Source organism: Macrotis lagotis, chromosome X, assembly GCF_037893015.1.
Source record: "Macrotis lagotis isolate mMagLag1 chromosome X, bilby.v1.9.chrom.fasta, whole genome shotgun sequence".
Classification (NCBI taxonomy): domain Eukaryota; kingdom Metazoa; phylum Chordata; class Mammalia; order Peramelemorphia; family Peramelidae; genus Macrotis; species Macrotis lagotis.
In genome coordinates, this window is record NC_133666.1 from 356030186 (window position 1) to 356048644 (window position 18459).

Sequence of the window (18459 nt, forward strand, 5' to 3'; positions counted from 1 at the left end):
ACAATAATAATCATTATTTAGTTTAATAAATTTGTAAAGTATTTATTAAGATAATCTCATTTTTAGTTTGACAGCAACCTTAACATGGATATTACTGATACTATTATCCTCATTGCATAGATAAAGGAACTAAAGTTCAGAAGTTAGCTAACCAAGAACCCTACCAATCAGGGTTAGGATTTGAACTGAGGTTTTTATTAATTTACTCTCAAGTTCATCACTTTACTTCCTAATTAAATCAGGGTTGCCATTTTAATTGATGGTGTTGACTTATTAATTATTAATTATCCTTAAATCAATGAATAGTAGACAGTAGTTTAACTATTTGCTTAATGGTAATTTATATTACTTGACCTGAGGTAACCAGGTGCTTTAAATTGGTTTATCATGTATCATACTGTATTTTCTCTAAACATTTTGCTTTTGGTTTTAACAATAGGAACTAAATCTTATGCTTTTTAAAACTCAAAAGAGTTGGAAGGGATATTAGAAGTCATCTAGTTCAACTTCTTTCCTCTTGTGTCTAGCACCTCATTAATAGTTGTTAATTCATACATTATCTCTTCAGTAAATTCTCAATAATGGTTTGGAGTGGAACTGAGACTTGGAAACTAGAGGGTTGGGGTAATTGGTAGGGTTCTTAGTCAGAGAGATAGAGATATATAGGTTGGCACTTAAATGATTTCTAAGAGATTTCTAAGGAGAAGGCCCTGATTAGGATGGGGTCATGGAAGGAGCCACAAGGCTAAGGGGAAGCTTTTCATCTTATGTTTGAAAGCCATTTTTGCCCCAAATTGGGGAAATGATGCAAAAATCTTCATCATCTCTGACTGCCCCCTTAGAATTATTGTTGAGAACCTGGCTTGGCTATCTTTTTCTAGTCAGATTTCTAATTAGGTACATTGGAATCTGCTAGAACAAGCTTCTGATATACTTTTCCCTCTAGACTCCTCCAAACACATGCCTTCCTCCAACAAGCTATACCCCTTACTCCCCAGCAAAACAAAGGATCCATATGGCTCTATCTATATTTGATTACTTTAAACAAATTTTTTTCCAGAAGTCAAAAATCTTTTTTTTTTAAAAAGCCAATGTTTTTTATTAACAATGATCACTAGGCTTAAATACTTACTAATTTCTACATCTTTAATTTCCTTGGTGTGGTATGAACTCTTTCTTCAGTGACAGTAATCACTGTCTCTTTGTAACTGTGGAGATGGTCTCTAAGACCATGGTGGTGCTATATATTGGAAAATTTAATCTGTCCAATGGGCAATACATTGGTAAGCCTCTTTGTATTTAGTTAAGCTTATCTATAGACAATAAGTGCATACTTCATCATCCTAGGATCATCTCTCTCTCTCTCTCTCTCTCTCTCTCTCTCTCTCTCTCTCTCTGTCTTTAGCATTGTCTTAACCTTACAGCTCAAGGTCATCTCTCTAACAAGATAAAGCTCAGGAATTTGTAAGCTCTCAAGATTTACCAAGTACTAATTTCCTAATAATTGAGTGTATTTTAATGAACAGTTTGCCTTTTCTTTTTCTCTTGATTCTTAATGATTTTCAGAGGCAGCATCATGAATCGCTAGATTTGAAACACAAGTCAAGTTATTTAACTTCTTTAGGACTCCCATTTCCTCATTGGTTAAATGAAGCAATGAAAATAGATGGCCTTTAAGGAATTCCCATTGATGATCTTGTAGACAGAAATGGAAAGAGTTTTGATCAGATTAAAGTAGTTTATTTTTCTTAAATTGAAAAGAAAAGGAGAGACAGGGTTGAACATTTTTAGATTTATCAGGGCTAAGAGTTAAAATCTAATCAAGATCTTAAAGAAGACAAAGGAAATAGCTTATAATGCTATAGAAAGGACTTTTGTTTTTAAGCAGGAAATAGAAGAGCTCTTCTTATACTTCCTTAAGTTTAATAACATTAACAATAGCTAACATGTATAGCTTACTTTGTGCCAAGCAATGTTCTAAGCTCTTTGAAATTAGAGGTTGAATTTGAACTCGCTTTCTCCTGATTTCCAGGCTAGAGTTTGTAACTTCTATCTAGCTGCCTATCATTGATTGGGTCACTGACACCATCTCAGGAAGGTAACACAACAAAGAAATGTATTTTCAGAAAAAAATAAGCTAGACTCTGCCACTAATACCCAATGTGATACCAAGAGAACAGAAAGAAAAAACTCTCAGCATGTTTAGAGATGAATGTATGGATTACTTCAATGATTTCGAGAAGCATAGGATTGTAATCTATCCCAGATGCTTTGGAAGAGCAAATCTTAGAAAAAGAAACTGAGCCACTGGAAGATGAGCCTATGTGAAGTCACATAATAAAGAAGCAAAAGGAACAAGTAAGTAATGAACTGGAATTTGTTAATCAAGCTTTACCTTAAGGTGAATGGATTTTAGAATGGAGGAATATTAAAATTATCTCAAGGATATTCATTCACCACAAAGATTGAGTGGAGAATGGAATTGTAAAAAAATTTTAAAAAATCAGAACAGTTTATGATGTGATGTTTATCCAGCCTTCTCATAGAAGACCATGACATCAGGGAAGTGATACCATGACAAACAAGTGATTTGGATTTGAGTGAGGTGCTTTTTCATCTGGAGCCATCTGGATCTAGTGACCAACTAAGAAACAGGAGGCAATTATGATTGGGTGACTTGCCCAAGATCACACAGCTCTTAAGTATCAATGTCTGAAGCTGGATTTTAACTCAAGTCTTCCTGACTCAGGGCTGGTGCTCTAACTACTAAGCCAACTTGCTGTCCCAGAACAGTTTAAAAAGGCTCACCATATTATTATATTGTCAAATAATGAATTGTTATAAATTGTTCTAATTAGAATTAGTTATTAAAACAAAACTATAAGGATAGGATGGTCCTAAGCAATGCTTAAAAGGCTCTGCAGTGCTGGTAAGTTGTAGGAAATGAATTTGCAAAGACAATTTTTAAAAGGATGCTAGAAAATATCAAAAGTAGAAGTAAAATTATATCTTTTCTATATAATAATAACAACAATGATAATAGCTTACCTCCAATAACCCTTAGTATTATCAAGTGCTTCCTCCCAACTACTCTGTTAAGTAGGTGACAATTAAACTCACAATTTTAAGAGGTTTAGTGACTTGTCTTTTGATTTAATGGCTATTATTTTTCTACTATGCCATATTTTTCCTCTTTACTAATTAATATTTAGGAAAAATTGCAAAAAAAGTTAAGATATCTGAAAATTTGACAATATAACACTTCATGTGCTTATGGCATCTCCTACAGTCTCAGTGTTTAGAAGAGCCTTTAGCAGTTATCTATTATAACCCATATTAGAGTAGAGCAGGAATTCTTTTTGACTCCTGAATAGTGGTTATCTAATATCTTCTTTAAGACATTTAGACATGGTGAGCTTCCCTACAGTGGACCTTTCTATAAATAGTTAATTCATATTCTAAGATTCTTGGAAGTATGGTGATTACCTTCTCCTTATGAGAAGTTTCATTACTTTGTGAGTTAAATTTTTTCTGAACATTTCAGGAAAGAGAAACTCCTTGATATATTTAAACTTGTGATACCTGATACAAACAACATCATGATGTTTCATAACTTAAAATGAGAAGACTTCAGTCAGCTGAAATCTCTGTTCTTCATGTTAGTGTCTCTACTAGAATAAATGGGAAAAAAGTCCCACTGTAAACCCTGATAATTATTTTAAAGTACATAACATTATACCCCAAGTCTAAAATTAGCATAAGTGCATCTCATAAATACCAGTTTTATATACGATCCCATTGTACCAAAAAGTATACTCATAACATAAAAATTCAAACATTCAAAATTCATTTTCCTTCAACCTCAATTTATTTGAAGCTTTATGCTGTTTCAGAGGGGGGAAAAGGTAAAAAAATGATGTGAAGATCATTGGGGGAACTTCTCATTTCTCTTTACTGTCATGGCTACCATTCTATTGCACACCATCTTTATCTCCTGAACTATTGCAATCCCCTAGTAGTTGACTTTCTTGCCCCTAATTTCTGTTAGACATCTGTAAAAGTGTTTAGAAAGTGAAGGCTTGATCAGGTTGCTTTCGTATTCATACTCTAATATTTCTCCAGGGCCACTAGGATCAACTATATATATTTGGCTCTTAAACTACAGCAGAACTTGAGTTACCTTTCTAATTAATTATACATCATTTCTTTTCCCATATTCTATTGGCCATCTTACTATTTCTCACTTGTGAAATTATTTCTCCGTGTTTTTGCATAGACTGTTTGCCATGTCTGTTATGTACTCCTGTCTAAGGAGCATATAGATGGCTCAGTGGAAAGATCACTGACCTTGGAGTCAGGAGGATAGGAGTTCAAATACAGCCTCAAGACACTTGACACTAGCTGTATGATATTGGACATGTCACTTAACCCTAATTGTCTGGAATCCAGGGCCAGCTCTGGTCGCCCTGATTCATATCTGGCCACTGGACCTAGATAGTTCTAGAAGAGAAAATGAGGCTGGTAACCCAGCACAGTACCCCCTCACTCAAATCCAATTCATGTACTTGTTATGGCATCACCTCCCTGATGTCATGGTCTTCAAAAGTGAAGGTTGAGCATTATTACTCCTGTTTCATTTTTTCCACTTAGAATTCCTTGTGTCCTTCAGAATTCCTCTCAAGTGGCAATTTCTTCATGGAAACATTTCTAATTCCCCACATGACTGCTGGTGTCTTCACTGACAGGCTCATACTACAAATTGTGTCACAAATCAATAGGTGATCTTTGAATATTGTGGTCCAAAAGTTCATCTCCCATTGGCCAACTTTCTAATACTGGATTTGTCTGAACTTGAACTAAGTTGTCTTCAAAGACATTAAGTTTTTGGGGCAGCTAGGTGGCATAGTGGATAAAGCACCAGCCTTGGAGTCAGGAGTACCTGGGTTCAAATCCGGTCTCAGACACTTAATAATTACCTAGCTGTGTGGCCTTGGGCAAGCCACTTAACCCCATTGCCTTGCAAAAAAAAACCTGAAAAAAAAGACATTGAGTTTTTGCCAGGGTTTTTTGGATTGAGATTCTAATTTTTCTAGAGCTTAGGGTTTTACTGGACTAATATTTAAGAACTATGCTGCACCAGAGCAGGACCTCAGGAAATGAGGTTCTAAAACTAGCCTATAATGGGGCATATAATCTTGGTATTTTTCTCAATTGCCAGCTACCTTCCTTTTTTCTTAAAATATAAGATTAATTTTAACACTGTGTAGTTGGTTCCAATATGTACACCAATGTTGTTTTCTCTACTGCTAGAACCATAGCAAAATTTTGAATTTCCTGAAGTTTTAACTGTAGCAAAATATTAGACCCAGTTTGGGACCAAAGAAAGATGATATGGTATTCAAAAACATTTTAAAAAATTGTTTATACTTTATGATCAATGACTTCAGCCCTTCTGGAAAGCAGTTTTGGAACTATGTCCCTAAAGTTATTAAATTGTGAATTTTCTTGAATTAGTGATACCACTACTAGGCCTATACATTTTAGAGATGAAAGAAAGAGGAAAAGGCCCTATTGTAAAAAAATGTTTATAGTAGATCTATTTTGTGGAGGTAAAGAACCAGTGGGGTGTCCATCAAATTAGAAGTGGCTCAATAGATTATGGAAAAAAATGATATGGAATACTATCCCGAAGAAAGGAATGAATGGTTTCAGTGAAACCTGGGAAGACTTGTATGATCTGATGCAGAATTAAGTGAATAGAATTAAGTATTAACAAAAATAAGGTCCTGTGAAATTGATCTCTGCCAAGCTTGAATGGCATAGGTCTAGGTTTAGGAATTTGAGAGAATCTTGATAATGATTTAGCAGAAGTGAATCTGACAAACTTTTTAGCTGATTTGACTCACTAGCAGAGCAGAAAGTTGTAGGGTGTGGTTTTCTTCTTATCTTTTTGAAGAAACGATTTAATATCTAAGGAGGAGGATACACATGGCCAGGCTTTCAGTATTCTCAACCTGTGGAAATGTACATGAAATTTTTGCTCTTAAAAAAAGTTCTGCATTTGCATGTCCCAGAAAATTCTTTTTGTGAGCATATGTTCCAAGAGCATTTGCAAATTCATTTCAAAATGCCATCTAAAATTGGACAAAAAGATCTGAATGGTAGAAGAGAGTTTGCTTTTATGAGGACAACTAGCCTTTAACAAGTAACTGGGGAGCTGACTATTTAGGGGATGGCTCATAAATAATGATACAAAAGAATTCAAAATAGTTTTACATTTCTGTATCACTTTTTTTTGAGGTTGGAACTCTGAAGGGAAGAGTAGTATTTCATGTCCTAAATCCAATAATTATTACGTATTTGAATGCCAAAATGTATTTTTAATTGTTAAAACAAAGGGTAAAAAAGACACAAATCTTTCCCTACCTGGAAAATTTGTTTCTTGAAAAATTATGATTAGAATTCATTTGGTGTTCTTTGTACAGCTGTGGAGCAATCAACAATAGGTTAAGAGGAAATAACATAACAATCTCCATGACTCCCACACAGTTTTATTCAAGTGTTAAGTGTAGAGCTAAAATCATTTAACTGACTTTTGCTTCTTTTTTCTTTTTTGAGAGTCATGACATAGTGGAGAAGGCAGTGGGCAGGGAGTCAGGATGACCTGGGATCAAATCTTGCCTCAGATTCTCATTTACATGTGTGATTTAGGATAAATAACTTAAACTTTGAATCTCAGTTTCCTTATCTGAAAGATGAGAGAGTTGAATTCACTGACTGCTAAGGTTTTTTACAGTTCTAAAATCTTTGTAGGTTTACCTGGAGTAGAGACAGCAAATTCTATTATTATATGAATTTCCTTGATCTGTTTTTTTCAAGCTTAGACTTGAAGTTTTATTCTGGGATTTGCCATAAGCCAATAGGTGGTAGCCCTCTTTAAACATGGCAACCCTGAGCAGAGGAAGATCAGGATATTTATATGGGGGCGGGGTGGATTGCTTTTGTGTGTGTGTGTGTGTGTGTGTGTGTGTGTGTGTATACACATATACACATAAAACAAGAATAGATAAAACCTTAAACCTCCTGAAATATTCTAATCTAAAATTTCATCGTATGGCTAAGGAAGGACACATTCTTTCCTGGATTGAAGAACAAGAAGGGCAGAATAAGTAATCCTTTCAGTGTCTAAAGGAGGATACATTCTATTACTCAAAATAGCTAAAAAAATCAACCTTTGACCAGGAATATAGTTTTGACAAAAATGTAATTTGACATTCCCCTATTTTGAGCAAATATGTAATTGCATCAATTGCATAACTGAATATGAACCAAAAGGCTAGAATAACTACAAATACTGGGTAGTTACATAGTGCAGTTGACAGAGAATGCCAGTCCTAGAGTTCAAATCTGGTCTCAGACACTGTAGCTTTGTAACTATAGATGAGTAACAACATTATTTGCCTCAGTTTCCTCATCTGGAAAATAGGCTGGAGAAGGAAATGACAAACTAATAACTTTGCCAAGAAAATCCCAAATAGGGTCACAAGAATTTAATGGTACTGAAAAATAACAGTATCAGTATACCAAACTGAATCTTTTAAAGGTTAGCATTTCTTTGTAGTAAAAATATTTGATTAGTCTTTGGCTATTAAAGATATTGCTTAAATACTTTCCCCAACCTTAGACTAAGGAGTTCAAATTGGATTTATTTAATAGGCCATACTGATATATTGAGGCTGGATTTAAGGCAGAATTTAAATAATGCACTTATTGCCTTCTGAAATTTCTAAATGGTTTCTTGAAGTTTGTACATATATGAAGTCCACTTCAGTCCCATTTATGCAGTTCCATATGATTTCTTATGTCTGGTCCAGAGAAAAGGTAGATGTGAATCAGGTATGATGGTTATTAGTAGCATTTGACCTTAGGAATGAACCTGACTAGGAAACTTCATGATTTTTGTATGTGCCTAAGAAAAGTTCTTCGGAAACATTGATGCTTCTTCCACCCCTTAATTTTATATTTGACTTTCTAAACATGTTTTTTTTTGGCCTAGTTTGCTAATCAATAATTGCAAATTAAGGAAGAAAAGGGACTTCATAATGAGTTGTGTTTTTGCAGTAAGATGGCAAAACTCTAATGACATTGTTTTAGGAAGTAGATAATTTCCTAGTTGTACTTCATTCAATTAGAATAAATACTAAGTGGGATTAGGATAATTAAAATGAAACTAAGGAGTTTGCATCCTTTTGGGGGAATAATATGCACACCTAAATAAGTAAAGGAGCTTGGATGATGGAAATAAAATGTGCTTTGAAATATAAATTAATGTTTTTAGAACTGAATTGACTTAAGAACTATTCTTGGCTCCCATTGAAATCATCCTTACTATTCCCATTTTCCTTCTTTTTTATTTTTGTCCTGGACAAATGAATAACAGGATATATTTATCCTCTGTTAATATCAAACTGATTTAATTTCTGATAAAATGAAGACCAGTTTATTAATCAAATGTTTGATTCCCTAGCACAGATGCTCTAGTATTGGTCACATTTCAGTTTGAAGAATAAATAAAATGGCCTCTTGGTGTGTTAGAAATTGAAAATATGTCAACTAACCTTTTTGGTTTAAGTCTTAAAAAGAAGTCTAAAAACACAAGAAAAAAGAAATGCCTGTGACTTTAGTCATTGGAACACAAGTCAATTCTGATTTTTCTAAAATAGTACTTCCTCTAATATATTTACTGATATTTAGTTTGTTAAGAGAAGTGATATAACTGACATGTATATATTTGGTATACAAAGTACTTTTCCTTTCAAGCAACATGTGAAATTGTGCAAATATTGCTGCTTCCATTTCACAGATGAATCAACTAAGGCTCACAATCATATGGTTAGTAAATGTCACAACCAAGATTGAAATTCAGATTTAAAATTCAGTAACCTTGATCTACTTCATTCTTACTTTCAGTTATAGTCAGACTAATCCATTGTTCATTATAGTTTTACAATTTGCAGATTCCTAATAGTAAACAAATCCTTCTGAAGAGGTTGATAGTGATTTGTGTTTTGGTTATCAGAAGGTTGAACTTTAGTTATAGAGAACTGAAGGTGTAGTGAAAGGGGAAGTGATTGATATTGTTTCCTCTGTTTTCACTCAAACAATATCTCAACTGAGGAAGTAGCTCATGATGTCTGACCCAGACTTTTTAACTCTGTCTGGAAGATTATTTTTGGCTATAATGAGTGGTTTGGTGCATGTGTTTAAATATCCATCAGTATTATAATTCTGAAAGGTTCCTCTTAATAAGTAAATTAAACTATATTTATGGATCTAAATTTGCCTTTTTTTGATTACCTTAAGTATACATAAACATTCATACTTGCAAAATTAGATTTTTAAAAAATTGGTACTGTCCCAAGTAAGAAATGCTCTCCCTCTCCCCCCCCACACTCTCAAGTCAATTCAGTTCCAAAAACATTAATTTATATTTCAAAGCACATTTTATTCTCATCATCCAAGCTTTACCTATTTAGGTATACCTATCATTCCCTCCCAAAAGGATGCAAACTCCTTAGTTTCATTTTAATTATCCTAACCCCACTTAATATTTAGAGTGGGGGTAAAAATTTAGTTTTAGTACAGGACTTGGGCCATGATGCAGAGTTAGGTGGAACCCATTAGGGCAAAAATATTTTTGTATCTTTGATTTTTTTTTTCTTATTGTTACTTTGGAATAGCTATGAGCATGGTTTTTTAGGGTACTTAAAAGATCAATCCAGATTTCTTCTACCTGTGATTTCACTTGACCTCTACCCCTTCGTTTCCTCCTGTTAGGAAGGTAGTATGAGATTTTTCATACAAAGTGCTATTTTTGGAAAGATCCAGGAGACCAGAATCACAGTGAACTAGAAAAATTTAGACCCTCATAATGAATGGTAGCACTGAAAGGGACCTTAGTTATTATTCAACCCCCTTACTTTTTGCAGTAGATGTGATTTTATCTAGCTTTTAGCAAAATATTTTTTTGTTTACTAGGTGGCACAATAGGTAGTGTGCTGGGCCTGTATTCAGGAAGATTCACTCTGGGGAAATTACTTAACCTTGTCTCAATTCCTCATCTATAAAATAAACTAGAAAAGGCAAACCCCTCCAATAGCTTTGCCAAGAAAACCTCAAAAGGAGTGTTGAAGAGTTAGACATACCTGAAATGACTGAATAATAATTCTTTTTTTTGCAAGGCAAATGAAGTTAAGTGGCTTGCCTAAGGCCACACTGCTAGGTAATTATTAAAAATACAGATGATATACTTTTCAAATTTGCAAATGACACAAAGGGATAGCATAACAAGGAATGACAATCAAAATTCAAAAGCTTTTTATAGACATTCAGCATTGGGCTAATTTTAATAAGATCAAATGCAATAGGAATGAATGCATTTTGGGTTCAAAAATTAAGCATCAAAAGTACAAGATGAGGAGCCTTAATCAGAATTTAAACCAGATTTGGGTTTTTTTTTATTGGATTATAAACTCAATGTGTTTTTAGTGTGATGGTGGTCAAAAAAGCCAGTGTAACATTTTGCTGTTACATTAAGGCAGGGATAGGTAATAGGAATTAAGAGAGTGCTACAGTTTAAAGATGTAGACATGTTGCAGAGCATCTAGAGACAATAACCAATATAGTAAAAGTCCTTGAATACTTGGTATCTAAGAATAAGCTGAAGGAACTACTGGTTTAATTTAGAAAACAGAAGCCTGAAGCAGAGGGAGAGAGACAATACCTGTCAAAAAAGATTGGACTTAATTGGCTTGTCTCCAAAAGGAAGGCCCAGGAGCAAGAGCTGTAAATTTAGACTTGAGGTCTTCCTAAGTGGAATAGATTGCATTAGTATGTGGTTAAGATCCCCCTCTTTAGAAACCTTCAATTAGAGGCTGGTTGACCATTCACCTTAGTTGCCCAATATTGTTTTGGAGATTTCTTCTGATTGTACATTATTCTTTGATGTGGGGTTGAATGTCACCAGTCATTTGCATTTCTTAAGTATTACCTTTAACCTAGTGTATTGTTAAAATACGAATGGGGGCCCGGTGATGCTTGCTATACTCTAACCTTTAAAATTTTGTTTGCTGTAGTTTTTATAATGAATAATCTTTACTGTCAAGTCATTTTCTAAGAGTAGCTTCTGTCTAAATAGGTGATAATGATCTAGTCCTAGAAAATAAAAGAAAAAGAAACAAAAGCTAAAGATTAGTATTGTTTTTTCTTTCCCCCTTACAAGAATTTGGTCATAACCCAACCCCATCAGCAATTAAAAATGGATATTGAAGTTCCTTGAACAGGAAAATAAAAGTCAATATGCTTTAGTTATGTGGGTTTGCTAGTCTTGTAGAAGTTGGATCACAAAGAAAAAAAATCTAGATTCAAGCAGACCACTTAGGAGGTTACTGCAAAAGAGAAAGTAAGGACCTAAATTTTGGATAAGTGAATGCAAACAAATGTGAAGAAATTGAAGAGGATAAATCTTTTACTTTTAGTTTTATCTTTAATTGCCCTCATGATGCCATTAAATTTTTCATCAGTTTCAGTGTTTTCCTTCTACTTTTTATGAGATACTTATTAGTGTTAAGTATGTCCAATCCAATAAACATTATTAATCACCTGCTATTTTTACCTATTTGTATTAAGTGCTGGGAATACCTATAGTAAGATAAGATAGCCCCTGCCCCTAATGAGTTTAAAATCTATTCAAAATGCCAAAGAAATTTGAAGTTGGGGGTGGGGGGAGGGAGATGAGTGAGGTAGTAGAAATTAAGCAGAGACACTAATAGAAAAATAAGGAATTATCTGGAAAGTTCAGGAGCCTCTATTAAGGAAGACTTTGGGAGCAGTTTATTACTCCTTCCCCCAATTGGGAAGAGTCAACTGAGGGAGTAGAAAAGATCTTCATGTGGGATTTCTGGAGATCATCTTATCTTGGGGGAGCCATGATATTATGGGAATTGAAAACAAGCAGAGTTACAGTGTTCCATTAGTTTTCTGTAAGATAATTTAAGTTAATCTAAATTGGTGTTGTGTTGTCTCTAGCTGCCCTAGCTATCTCACAATTGTTTCCTGACTTAAGCAATTTGTGAATTATGGGGGATACCTCTATTTACAGTCTTAGTTTATGGACCATTATTTTCCCTAGCCCCCATCAGTTGCAAAGTCTTGTCTACCTTTAAAATATCTTTGACAGCTATCTATCTCTTCGGTCAACTAGTGATCATTCTACTAGCATTTATTAATTTTTCATTATGTAGCTTCATTGTGCTAAGCTCTGGGGATACAAAAAAAAGATCCCTGCTTCAGAGGAGCACATGTTCTAATGGGGGGGGCACAGCATGCAAATAATTATTTTTATCAGGTATTCACTAGGTAAGTAGTATGAGTAAAATTGAAGAGAATTAACAAAGCAAAGGCACAAACATTAAGGGAGATCAGCAAAGGCTTCTTGCTGAAGGTGGAACTTTGGCAAAAATGACAAAGATGGGAATAATCATTGGAGGAGTTGTGGTTTCTTTTTTATCAAGTGCCTACTATGTGCCAATCATGAAGGATAAACACTACATATATATACACACACACACACACACACACACAAATAATTGTCCATTATTTGGCTAAGCAAAAAGGTGGAAATGAATATAATGAAACAGTGACTTTATTATAAGAAATAGTGGGTATGATTAATAGAGAAGCATAAAAAGACTTAAAAGAACTGATTGTAATTAGAATCAGGAAAATAATATACACAATTACTACATAAATGTGAATTAAAAAAAACCCTAACAACCAAAACTCAAAAATGATAATGCTCAAACTTGGTCTCAAAGAAGATATATTAGAATGCACTTCTCCTCCCTTCCCCCCCTCCAATTATGGAGTCTATGACTTTGGAATCCTGCATATTATGTTGATTTGATGATCATTGTGTTTATTGACCTTGCTCTGAACTGTTCTCTCTCTCTCTTTTTTTTTTTTTTTTTGATGATGATGATGATGATGATGATGATGATGATGATGATGACAAGTAGGACAATTTGGATGGTTTATGTGAGTGTGATATAAAATGAGGTTGGAAAGATTGGAGAACCTTTAATGTTAGGCTAAGGAATTTGAATAGACCACTCCAGGCAAAAAGGAACCCAAAAGTTTTCTCTCAGGCAGATCTGTTAGTATTTTGATAAAGTATTGGAATGTGCTGATGAAGAAAACCTGTGCTGTGGGGGTGAGTAGGGGGTTAGTGGTAGGAATAGAGAGAAAAGGAATGGATATTAGAATTGTGGTTGTGAGCAAATGAATTGAATAATGGATATGGAGAAAGAAACAATCACATAAGTTTTGAACATGGGACGCTGATCCAAATAGTTATACCACTGACAGAAAGAGTCAAAGGGAGAGCAAATTTGTGGGAAGAGATGATAACAGTCATTGTAAATGTATTCTAGATCATGAAAGAGAGATTAAAACTAGGTGTCAATTTAGGTGTCATCTATTTTAAACTTGAATGGCAAAGCTATGGGGTAAATGAAGTTGTCAGGGGAAAGAACAGAGCAAGAAAGGGAACAAGAGAGATCCTAAGGTAGCACCTGTTCTAAATATTTGGGAAGATGAAGAACTTGAGCATGATGGAAGAGTAGTTAAAAGAGATAGGAAAAGGACAAAAAAAGAGTGTGGTTTTCTATACAAACTTAAGAAAGAATGACTATCCAGATACCTACAGCTTCAGTCCAGTAGGATGTTTCCTTGATGATGTTTTGTCAAATGAATCCCACACATCTCATTCATTTCTTTAATGCATATACTTTATGGGAGGTGGGGTGGGGATGGTCACACAAAGAATCAAATACTTGATAAGTGAAGGGACTATGCTGTTTTTAGTCCTTGAATCTAGACAGGACATTATTATTACTATTATAAGAATATCTTAAGAGGATAGTCTAACCTATCCTCCATTTCCCCCCTCTCTGCTGCAGTTTTAGGGAGAATTAATAAAAAAAAAAGAACATTCATTTTTGTTCTGTCTTTAAATAGGTGGAATGTAGAGCTATGAGGCAAAGTATTGTGAACTTGTCAGTTTTTCCATTCCTTTACTCATTATATGTCATTTCTGTAGGAATCCATGCTAGTCATATTTGCTGACTCTATATGCACTTGAGCCAGTTAAAAATTAGATCAGATTGTTATAAACCATATCTATTTCAAGGCATATTATTTATTTAAGTAATGACTTCTGCCTTAATTATAGCTCTTTATAAGGAAAGTATATTTGTGTTTCACACTAGGAAGCCAAAATGAGCAAAGACACTTTTCCAAGGCAAAGGCTTTAATCAAGGCCAAGCAGTTACTTGGGGGGGGGGGTAAGAATACATGGATGCACAGTTTATTCATTGGCTACTTTTATTTTCATTTAATCACTAATGAAATATTAGAGAAGTATTGGATCTGCAGTTAAGACCTGGATTCTGATCTCTTACTAGCTCTGTACTTCATAACAATTTACAAGTGAATAATAAGCAATAGTACTGCATCTTTCTGAGGCTCATTTTCTTCATCTGTAAAATGAAATCATTAAACTAGATGACCACACAAAGACCCATTTTGCACTAAATTCATTTTTTTATTTATATTCTGTAGTCCTCAGAGTGTACATAATCATGCACATAATAAATCTTTTATCAACACTATTGGTGATGTCTGTATATAAACTATACTAACATGTGATACATCTAAAAGTGATAACTTTGCATATTATTTCAAAGAGAACAAGAATTCCCTAGGCTTCCACTGAAGGATGTCATAAAAGTCCTCTTTTTGATCTAGATTGATTGGGAAAGTGACAAGAATCTTGGAAAGCCTTATGCAACAAACAATAAAAACAATAGATCTATGCTGTAAGTTTAGATTGTTGGATTTTTTTCTTTCATAGTCTTGGAGAGTAAAAGCACACCAACCTTCTTTTAATTGGCATATGATTTGAATTTCTACCTCCTCAAATCTCATTGGTATATGCTTTCCTTTCCTGACTTTAAAAGCCGCTATCGAAAACTGAAGTACTTTTTAAAAGCAATATACAGAATCTACACTAGCTGACAAACTAAGTATAGTGGGAGTATACACTCTATTTTTAATGACCTGGACTATTGTTTGACTTTAACAGGTCCTTTGCTAATTACAGGGTAGGGTGAATCTGTTCTATTTTAGCCTAGGTATTCAAATACAAGAAAATGTATTTTTGTGCATGTGTAAGAATAAGAGAATTTCTAAAGAATCTAAGTCTTCTGGGATTGATTTTCAAAAGGAAATTATGATCTGTATAGTACATAACAGCTTTTATAGACTTTTTAAAGAAGGAAGCAGTTTTTCATTAGCTATACAGTAAACCTAAGATGGCTGGTGTTGCCATTTTAGGGCTTCTGGATTTAATACTCCATTTTTGATTTAACTGGAAGAGACTGCGCAGTGCTCACTACTAACATAAACGAAATATTTGTTCCTTTTTCCTTTAAGATTGATATCTAAGCTTCTAATCATTGACAGTTTGAGCTCAGCTTATTTACCAAGTTGACTGATCAGTAGCTGTGTAATAGCACTGTTTACTTTTGAAATTAAAACCTTTGGTTTTCTCACTCTAAAAAAGGAAATCTCTTTTTCTTTTTTCTGTTGCAGAACTCCAAAGATGGGAGGAAAACTTAGCAAGAAGAAGAAGGGGTACAATGTAAATGATGAGAAAGCCAAGGATAAAGACAAGAAGGCTGAAGGAGCTGGTGCAGAGGAAGAAGAAACTCCCAAGGAGAATGAGACCCAGACAGTGGCAGAGACCACAGATGTGAAGGAGAATAACAAAGAGGAGAAGACCGATAAAGATTCCCAGGTCACTGCTAACAAGACTGAAGAGAAGGAAACAGAGAAAGATGCAGCAGCTGGCAAGGAAGAAGCTGCGAAATCAGAGCCTGAGAAACCAGAGGCTGTTCCTGATGGAAAGGCAGAACAGCAGAAGGATACTGAAGGAGAGCAGGCTCCTGCCTCTGCCCCAGTGACCAGTAGTGATGCTTCTAAGACTTCAGTGCCTACCACTGAGGCAAAGGTCTCCCAGTCTTCAGAAGCCACAGCAACTAGTAAAGTAGATGACAAGAGCAAAGAGGAAGGGGAAGCCAAAAAGACTGAGGCTTCCGTAACTCCTGTCGCCCAAGAAACTAAAAGTGAAGTGGCTCCAGCTTCAGACTCAAAACCTAGCAGCAGCGAGGCTGTGTCTTCTTCCAAGGAGACTCCAGCAGCAACGGAAGCCCCTAGCTCTACACCTAAGGCCCAGGAACCTGCAGCCCCAGCAGAAGAGGTTAAACCTTCTGAAGCTCCAACCGCTAATTCGGATCAAACCATAGCAGTGAAAGAGTAACATGGACAGCCTATTGAAATAATAATAATAATGATGATGATGATAATAATAATAATAATAATCACTTAAAAACAACCTGTGTCTCTCTCTCTCTCTTTTTTTCCCCCCAGCTATACTAACTTGTTTCAAATCTGAAATAACGATATGTATTGCCCCCCAAAAAGGATATCCCATCAAGGGAGGGAGGGAGAGGGTGGGGGAGAGAATCCAAATAGTATTTTTGTGGGGAAATATCTAATATACCTTCAGTCAACTTTACAAATAAGTCCTGGATTTTAAAGATGGATGTCTGAAAGTACAGTACATCTTTTGTACCTGAACTGCTCTTAGATGCACTCCACCGATATATCAAAATCTCTTTTCTTCTGTAATAGGGTTTGGGAGTGATGTGTTTGATTCTGCCCACAGGGCCTGTGCCAAGGCAATCAGATCTTTATGAAAGCAGTATTTTCTGGTTTTTATTTTTGTTTTTGTTTTTAATTTACAGCCTTTCTTATTTTGATATTTTTTAATGCTGTGGATGAATGCCAACTTTCAGACAGTACCCACTTAGCTGTCCACATTTTTTCTCAATGCCAATCCTCCATTCTTCCTCTCCAGATATTTTTGGGAGTAACAAACATTCTCATCCTACTTAGCCTACCTAGATTTCTCATGACGAGTTAATGCATGTCCGTGGTTGGGTGCACCTGTAGTTCTGTTTATTGGTCAGTGGAAATGAAAAAAAAAATCTGCGTTCATTGCAGTTCCAGTTTCTCTTCCATTCTGTGTCACAGACACCAACACACCACTCATTGGAAAATGAAAAAAATACACAAAAAACCAAGAAAAAAAAACAAAATGTACAATGGATGCATTGAAATTATATGTAATTGTATAAATGGTGCAACAGTAATAAAGTTAAATAATTAAAAAAGTTGTACAGGCTGTTAGTTTTGTTTAGGCTTTCTTCTTTTTCTTAAGATATTCTTGCAATAGAACTGCCCCTGGGATCAACACAATAGTGTATTATAAAATATAATGTCCAGAGACTGAGAAAATAAATTTGTCATCCTGAATGTTATGTTAATGAAAAATCAGTGTGCCTTGATGAACACTGAAGCAAATTTGATGACCTGAAAGGAAGGGATTCTAGGATCTAGAAGAAGTGGTTTTTAAATTTGGGTGTTGTTTAGTTAACATAAATAGAAATGAGGAGGGAAATGATGAAAGTCTTAGGGTTATGTTTTCCAAATAATTGAGATCTTGCTGATGTCCTGCAGTCCATTTTCTTCCTATGTTTGGAATGGGGTGGAGCCTAAAAATCTGGTGCATTTGTTGGTGGACACAGTATCTACTTAGAAGAAGCACCAATAATTGGGTGCATAATGGTCACTTCTTTAAACTTTAAAAGTAAACTTTAAAAATGAATTTTCCTTTTTTATTTTGGATAGTGATCCACAGGATGGTAGCTTAAACTGATATCAAATGAGAATTAAAAAAGAATATTTTTGACTTAAAAAGAAATAAATCATCACATCATCCTATATTTGTTTTTAACTTTTAAGTCATTTTAATTATCTCAAAGTATTTCTATCAAGTCTATGAAGTAAAAATCCTGGAGGAGAGCTGATTTAGAACTAACTATCTTATCAGCCTCTGCCTTTCAGTAGATATTATAGGAGAGGAAAAAGGGTTAACTCTATAGGCAAATAGCAAGCCAGAAATGGTTCCTTTTAGGCTTTTCAAACACAGCATCCTTGAATGTATATTAAAGTTAATTTGAGCTCACAGAGCATGTAAGTACAGCAAACAAGAACAACTTGGACAAATTAAGCCTCCAAACATCTCCTTTTAGAAAAGGGGATGCTTGCCTAGATTGTGTTATCTCATAGCATTTTAACCAGACACCTTATTTTATACAAGAGAACTGAGCAGATGGAGTCATCCAGTGACTAAATCAGTTAGGGCAAAGTGAGGCTTGGAACTTAAGCCACCTATTAAACAGTGCATGCTCTTTTCTTTTAGCCACAAACTTGTGC

At 34.8% G+C, this 18459-nt stretch overlaps 1 protein-coding gene across 4 annotated transcripts in view; it reads left to right on the forward strand.

Annotated features, from left to right (window-relative positions):
* Positions 1-17913, forward strand: part of BASP1 (brain abundant membrane attached signal protein 1) — a 77900-nt gene extending 59987 nt beyond the window's left edge. For 2 of the 4 annotated variants that reach the window (XM_074208431.1, XM_074208430.1), the window contains exon 2: positions 15712-17911. In XM_074208431.1, the coding sequence (XP_074064532.1) occupies positions 15722-16438 (717 nt within the window). In that variant the 5' untranslated portion in view covers positions 15712-15721 and the 3' untranslated portion in view covers positions 16439-17911. Of the gene's footprint in view, positions 1-1159; positions 2359-15711 lie in introns of those variants that run through there. The other 2 variants (XM_074208432.1, XM_074208433.1) reach the window with 2 other exon arrangements.
* The last annotated feature ends 546 nt before the right edge of the window (positions 17914-18459 follow it).